Source organism: Triturus cristatus, chromosome 2_2, assembly GCF_964204655.1.
Source record: "Triturus cristatus chromosome 2_2, aTriCri1.1, whole genome shotgun sequence".
NCBI lineage: Eukaryota > Metazoa > Chordata > Amphibia > Caudata > Salamandridae > Triturus > Triturus cristatus.
The window spans coordinates 720,105,829-720,112,733 of NC_140582.1; the positions used below are offsets into that span (position 1 = coordinate 720,105,829).

The window sequence follows — 6,905 nt, forward strand, 5'->3', positions numbered from 1 at the left end:
CTATACCTAATGCTCTAAAGGATTTATACCATGCGCCCTTACCATGCACTGCCAATTACTTCCTACATTACATCACTCATGACATGTATGACATCATCACTGCAACATCTGAAACAACATAATTGATGACAACACTGCGCATGACAGGGGCTCAAGTTATAGATATTTTAGAGCACAAGTTATAGTTACTTGATATACCAATAACTGATTAATTTACTTAGGTTGAAAATATCTTAAGTTAATTTATGCATGAATCCTAGTTTAATGTACACGTGTTAATGTCATACTAAAATAAATATTGTTGAAAATGAACTAAACAAAGCACTGCTCAACTGCTTTATCTTATGCCAACATTTTAGCTGCTGGTAGATGAGGAGAGTTGTGCCTGTACACAGTACTTACATGCCAACATTTTAGACCCGGAAAATGGGAGATTTTGAAAAGAACAGGTGAATGCGTTTTCCCCATTGCCTTCTATTGAACCAGAGACAATTTCAGGCGACAACTTAGTTAAAGCCATTTTTATCTAGAAGATCTGGAGTTTCCCATCCTGAATTGAGTCTCTTGGCATGTATGACAGTAGTCTAGATGTGAAATGGAATTTGTTGAGGTTGTAACATGGTATTTTTATAGTTCTGTGTGTATACTGCTGCTGTGCGAACACAACTACTTGTAGACAATGCTAGTCTTTCTAAACTTAGAGGTAACAGATATTCCTGTATGCTGCTAGCACTGTATTTCGTGATCAAACTTCTCTGGCAGTACACTAAATATTAATGTTGGAAGGAACATACTCTCATGGAAATAGAACAGAACGTACCTAGTATAAAACCAAGTTTGTAGTGCCCAAACAGCTGTAAAGATTGTCAAATCTTTAAATCAGTATATAATTATAATTAAGGCTCCCCGTTTCCGTTTTTACTGGTTTTTACGGATAAATACAGACAGAAAAGCATTTATTTTCTTGTCTGTATTTATTTTTAAATGTGGATAAAAATTGAAATTTTGTGCTTTTTGAGTGATTCTAAATAAACTTTGCGATGACTGCCAGGCCACTAACAGTGTGGATTGATAGGTAAGGGGGTTAAAAAAGAAAGGAATTTAAGTAAAGAGGCTTAAACAGCATTAGATATGCACAAGGCTGATCATGAAATGTGAGTATTTTCATATAAGTGCATTGATTTATCTTCTGTGGGTGTTTTTATTACTGAAACCTGACAGGCATTCAAGCATGACTGCATATTTATTGGTTAAATAAATGTGGAAAATCACCAGTTTCAGCTTTATTTTTTTCACAAAACCTATAATAAATATAGATAAATGCAGATAAAAATGACAAAAAATAAATATGGATAAATACAGACAGAAATGTCAAAAAAATAAATACCATGAAACCGGGAGCCCTAATTATAATAGTTAAGTGTACGGTGAAGGTATATTTTCCTGAAATGTGGTGGGTGACTGAAGCTTAAGAGTGATGGCCTTAAGCAATCATGATTTAAAAAGCGAACAGTTTCTCCTATATTTCCTTGAAAAACTTTGATTCCATGAATGGTAAAAATGAACGGCAGAGCAATAGGATTTGGTGCTGTGTGATCCTTCAAAGTGTGAGCTGTTACCACATCCAGTGTTGCTGTCCTGGACATCTGCCAGGTGGCTATGTGGGCATCGCTCCATACTTTCACAAAGCACTACAGTTTGGACAACTAGGTTCAACGAAAAGGGCATTTGTTCCACTCAGTCTTACAGAACATCTTCGTTTGAGCCAATTCACATACCCACCTCCTTATAAGTACTGTTTTGGTATCTATTCAAAAGATAAGGAATCTGTGGCTAGACTTACCTTCGGTAACACTCTTTTTGGCAGAGACTCTATCTAACCACATATGCATCACCAATCCTCTCTGTTCTGTGAATTGAGCTTTACCCATTAATAAGATCCCGATTCTAAGAATCTGCACACTGGTCCAAGCCAGTTTGCTCATGGGGCACTGCGTCTAGGGCCACAGACAGCCTTGAATGCAACTGGCGTCAACATGCAGCAGTGGCACCAATCTAGGCCCCACACATCATTTCCCATGCGGAACAGCATCAATGCAGAGCTGCATGTTACCACCTACCAGCGTGCAGCGGTATTGCTCAACAGTGTCCAGATCCAGTATGACTTCTGGAGAATATTCAAAATGGGGGTGGGGGGAAGCTGCAATTAGACAGAATCTCTAAAAGAAAGCGTGTTACAGAAACTAAGTAACTTCTTCATGACTACTTGGCCGACTAATACAAACATGCGCAAGTAAAGATTCACATGTCATTAAGTCGTCCAAACACTTGGGAAGTATTACACTTTAAGTCACATATTACATAAGGTAAAAAATTAAACGTCCGTGTGGGGCTAAATTAAAGTAACATAAAATTATATTTATTTGCTTGTAAATTTTTTTATCTCCTAATATATCAAACGGTTTTATTTATGGTTTTGCTGATCACAAAGCAGATAAGCCTAAAACGTCCTTTCTGGGCTGACCTAACAAAGAACTAGGGGGCATATGTATCAAGCTAATTTTTACTCGCAAACGCTGCGAATCGCAAAATACAGCGTTTGCGAGTAAACATTCGCAAAACGGGATGTATTAGGCAAAATCCCATCGCAAAATTAAGGAATTGCTAATTTAGCGATTTCTTAATTTTGCCTAACCATTTAAGAAATCGCACATTGCGATTTCTTAAATGATATGTAAAAAGCTGCCAAGTTGTGCGAATTATCCTTAAGAAATCGCAAATTACCACCAACTTCCAGTTGGTGGTAATTTGCGATTTCCTTTCAAAATGCACTATTTTTAATTTTGCAAAGTGCCACGTGACGCTCATACATGCCCTTAGGGCATGTATGTGCGCCATATGCACACACATGCTCATTTCAGGGGTGCATCAGGGTGTCATCATGACACCCTTGCACCTTTGAAATTATTCTCAAATAGCGATTAGCAAATTGCGATTTCGCTATTTGAGAATTACTTCCCATTCATTCCTATGGGTCTCCTGGCCCATAGAAATGAATGGGCAGGTATTCCTTAATTGCGATTTCGCAATTTGCTAATCGCAATTAAGGAATTTTAAGGAATCGCAAAAAGTTTGCGAATTTTTAAATACATCCCGTTTTGCAATTCTCAAATAGCGATTCCTTAACAATCGCTATTTGAGAATCGCAAATGGTGATGTTGATACATATGCCCCTAGGATTTGTAATTCATATAGTGCCTGTGAGAATGGGTGCTTGCACCTGTGTTTTTACATCAATGGGGAGCACTGATATAACTGAAGAAGCTGCAGAAATGTGTGTGGCGACTTCTGTAACATGGATCACGTCCATATAAAATGTGCACAGATGTGATCCTAAAGGGACATTTCCTCATTTGCATGTGTGCGCGGTCTCATTCAAATGAAGTAATGCCTTTGCCCCTGTGCCTGCAACACATTACAGAAGTGGATACAATTACAACCAAGCTATCAGGAGGTGGTCTATTGTGTGCCAATTGTGAGGTGGAGCTAGATATGTACCCCACCTTGAAGCGTGGAATGTGGAGGGAGGAATGTGGCTCCACAGTCACTTGCTACACCTACTTGTGGGAATCCTTGCCCCCTTTCAAAATGCTCCCTTGTCCCCTAGCAGTTTAGGACGTAGCTATGGTTTCCAAACCCCAGTTCTGTGATTCATAAATCCACTCTTCATTGCACAGGTGTGAACTTTCAAACTTTGCTCCAGGGAGTGTGCACAATTTCCATAATCTGGCACACTGTCTGTGTCTATGCGGGTCACACACAACTCAGAAATAAATTGCTGTGCAGACACGGACAGTGGACCCAATGTCTAGTACTGTCCTGTGTCTTCAACTGCTTCTGACCCAGGAGATGGTTACATTGTTGGTGGTGGAGTACCTCTTCATGGTGTTGTAATGTAAGTTCTTCTTTCTCATGGAATGTATTATGCTTTCAGGTACACAGTATCAGCCCAAATCCTTCCAGAGGAATCCGCCTGCAACCAAGAGACGGTACCAAGTGGCATCCTAATACAAACCAAGAAGGCATGTGGATATTCACCTCACTTACAGGAAGACGACACCCTGGTGACCAGGCACACGTGTGAGACGTGAAAAATACGGCTAGTGAAATGCATCGGTCCCACTCGTTGCCAACACATTTTCTTTTCAAGGGCCTCAGAATCTATGTGGTGAAAAGTGTAATCGTGATACAGCACTTATTATTTTGTCCAGATTACCCTTATTAAATTTAATTGGGTAATACTTCAAGCGATGGCACTAAAGGACGACAGAGAGAATGTGTTTATTTACTTCATTCCAGTGAGGAGTGCAATGTGGCTGAATGTTTTCTAAAAGCTTGTGTTGTTTCACTTAGCTCTTCAATTGTACCTCCATCAACTCATTATGCCATGCAATATTTATGGGCAAATACGAGCTCTTTACATGAGGTCAAAACACTTCTTTTAGCATTTGCAGATAACTCAGGCCACAGCTCTTGTGACTTTTTCTCTGGGATTCATGGGCCAGAAGGACATGAAGTAACTTCAAGGGTGGCATTTGGGGCCACACAAATTCGATAAATGTTCATTCTTGAACACTGTATCACATTTTTTATTCACATTCAATTGCAGCCTGTAACCATTGTTTTAGCACTCAGCCATCATTATTAGAGAAATGTCTACAGAAAGTGTTCTCCCTAGATTACTGGGTTATTTTGGGGGGCTTTTTGAGGATGCTTTAAAAGTAAATGGGGATGTTGCATTCATGGCCTGCTCCGGATAGTTGATGCCCCACACTTTCCATATGGTGGGCCGAGGCACAGATACTGGTGTGTTGTAGAAGCAAAATTATCCCCATGGTGCTCTTAAATTTATTTGCAGCTTATCTGGGAAGTTCATGATAATTTGTTAACGGAATGTGTCTAAGAGTGATGCAGTTCTGACACCCATGGCAGCCAACTTCATATGGTGCCCCAAATTCATACACAGTGCTATACATGTTCATGTAACAGGAGCAGTACATTTTTGGCCGTCAAGCACAGCACAGTTTGTTTAGTAGGATCCATAGTCCCATCCCCTGTAGCACATTTGTCCATCAGGCCGAGTTAAAAATAGAGGGAAATGACACATCATAGTAGAGTGAGATCTGCTGCATCAGGCAATTTACTTTACTCACTCACATACAGCCTTAGTGGACATGACATTGCGTGATTTTCGACTCCTCAGTGAATTTCAAGCAGTGGCAACTTTTGTTGCTGATACAAATGCCAATTACTTCCTTTTTCTAACAATCTTAACTAAAACTCAAGGTTGCGCTATGTTAACATGGATTGTAACAGGCAATGCCAACATTTACAACAAAAAAAGTGCAGATCTGTTCTTGAAAGATAAGTAGTCACATTATCTAGGTCACCACTACAATGCTTTCAAGTCAGTCCAAAGGGCATCCAAGCACCACACAGTGGGGTAGCATATGTTACACATAGTTGACAACCCTCGTCTCATTGCAAAAAGGTTACCACCAATTTAGATAGGTGACTGAGGCATGATTGTGGCTCACCTTAGAACCAAGATATTTTTGGAGCATTAAAAACATATAGCAAATCGTAAAATAGGTGTACCTAACATAAATGTAGTGGAAAATGGGGTAACATTCGCAGGGTTTCTCTGATATACCAATGAGAAAACATATAGACATTGTGGTGTCTACGATACTCATGCTAGCTTGGTGATTCACTGAGGTAATGCATGAGCTCCAGATATCGCCGTCCGGAGACACGAAACAGCAAACATATGCGATCTCACTGCATTATTGAGCTGTAGGCTGCGCAATTGCACAAACACAAACAGAAAGCTGGTAATACGACCCCGCGATAAAGGCCTGGTTAGCGAACAAGTAGACATTAGGCAGGGAGTTAGACGTAGTCAGTATGTGGTAGAATCATAGAACTAGAAGGGGTTACGTGGATAGTGAAAACCGAGTCTGTGCGAAATTAGAAATTTAATGATGAGACTGGTAATGTGTATAATTTGATATATTCAATCAGGAGCCATTAATAACACAAATGTTTATCAGTCCGCAAACTCTGATGAAATTCAAATCTTTCTTTTCCAATAGTCCCTTTAGCCGCTCAAACGGCTGCACATCTTGCTTTCAAGGGATGCTTGGCCTTAAATCTATGTAAAAAAATCATAAAGAATTGCAAAAGGTACCTACAGGAATTGACAATAGCCCTAAATACAAAAATATATTGCATATTAGTTTAAAGGTCACCATATCTCACTACATTTGGAGACTGTTCCCTGGTAGTTAGGATGGGTAATTGCAAAACACTGGGATGCTTTGGATTTGGAAGGAGGCACAAATGTTACCAAGAATTTACACTTTAACCCTCTGTGCTTAACCAAGGTGTGGTATGTTACTTCAAAGCCTTGTGCATTTTATCACATTTATATTTTCCAATGTGTTTTCCGGTAGTGCTGTCATTCTGGTTTGCAATAGTGCTCTCATGCAATACCAATTACATTTAAACGAGTACCTACCTCATGCTTACCCATCCGTTTTTATTCAAAATTTACCATAATTTTAGTTATTTTGAATTCCTAGATGGAGCTTTGGTAGCAATTTGCAGGCTACTGACAGTTCCCATCTGAGTAATGAGGCGTTTTTATAGGTAATTTGACAAACGCAATGGTTCTGGCTAAACTGTGCTTCATTCTGTGGGAATGTTTGGCAATTTCAAGGTATTTATTCACCTACCCCATATTGGACAGGAACGTTTGTGGGGCTAGCTTGATGGAAAGAGACGTTCTTCATGAAGATTCATCAAATACAACAGGATGAATGGTTTGCTCAAATACTCAATAA

At 39.5% G+C, this 6,905-nt stretch overlaps 1 protein-coding gene across 2 annotated transcripts in view; it reads left to right on the forward strand.

Moving 5' to 3' along the window:
• The window catches only part of FAM149A (family with sequence similarity 149 member A), a 539,436-nt gene extending 535,102 nt beyond the window's left edge, over positions 1-4,334 (forward strand). For both annotated transcript variants that reach the window (XM_085641973.1, XM_085641974.1), the window contains exon 14: positions 3,995-4,334. In XM_085641973.1, coding sequence (XP_085498099.1) covers positions 3,995-4,068 — 74 coding nt within the window. In that variant the 3' untranslated portion in view covers positions 4,069-4,334. The remainder of the gene's footprint in view (positions 1-3,994) is intronic.
• The last annotated feature ends 2,571 nt before the right edge of the window (positions 4,335-6,905 follow it).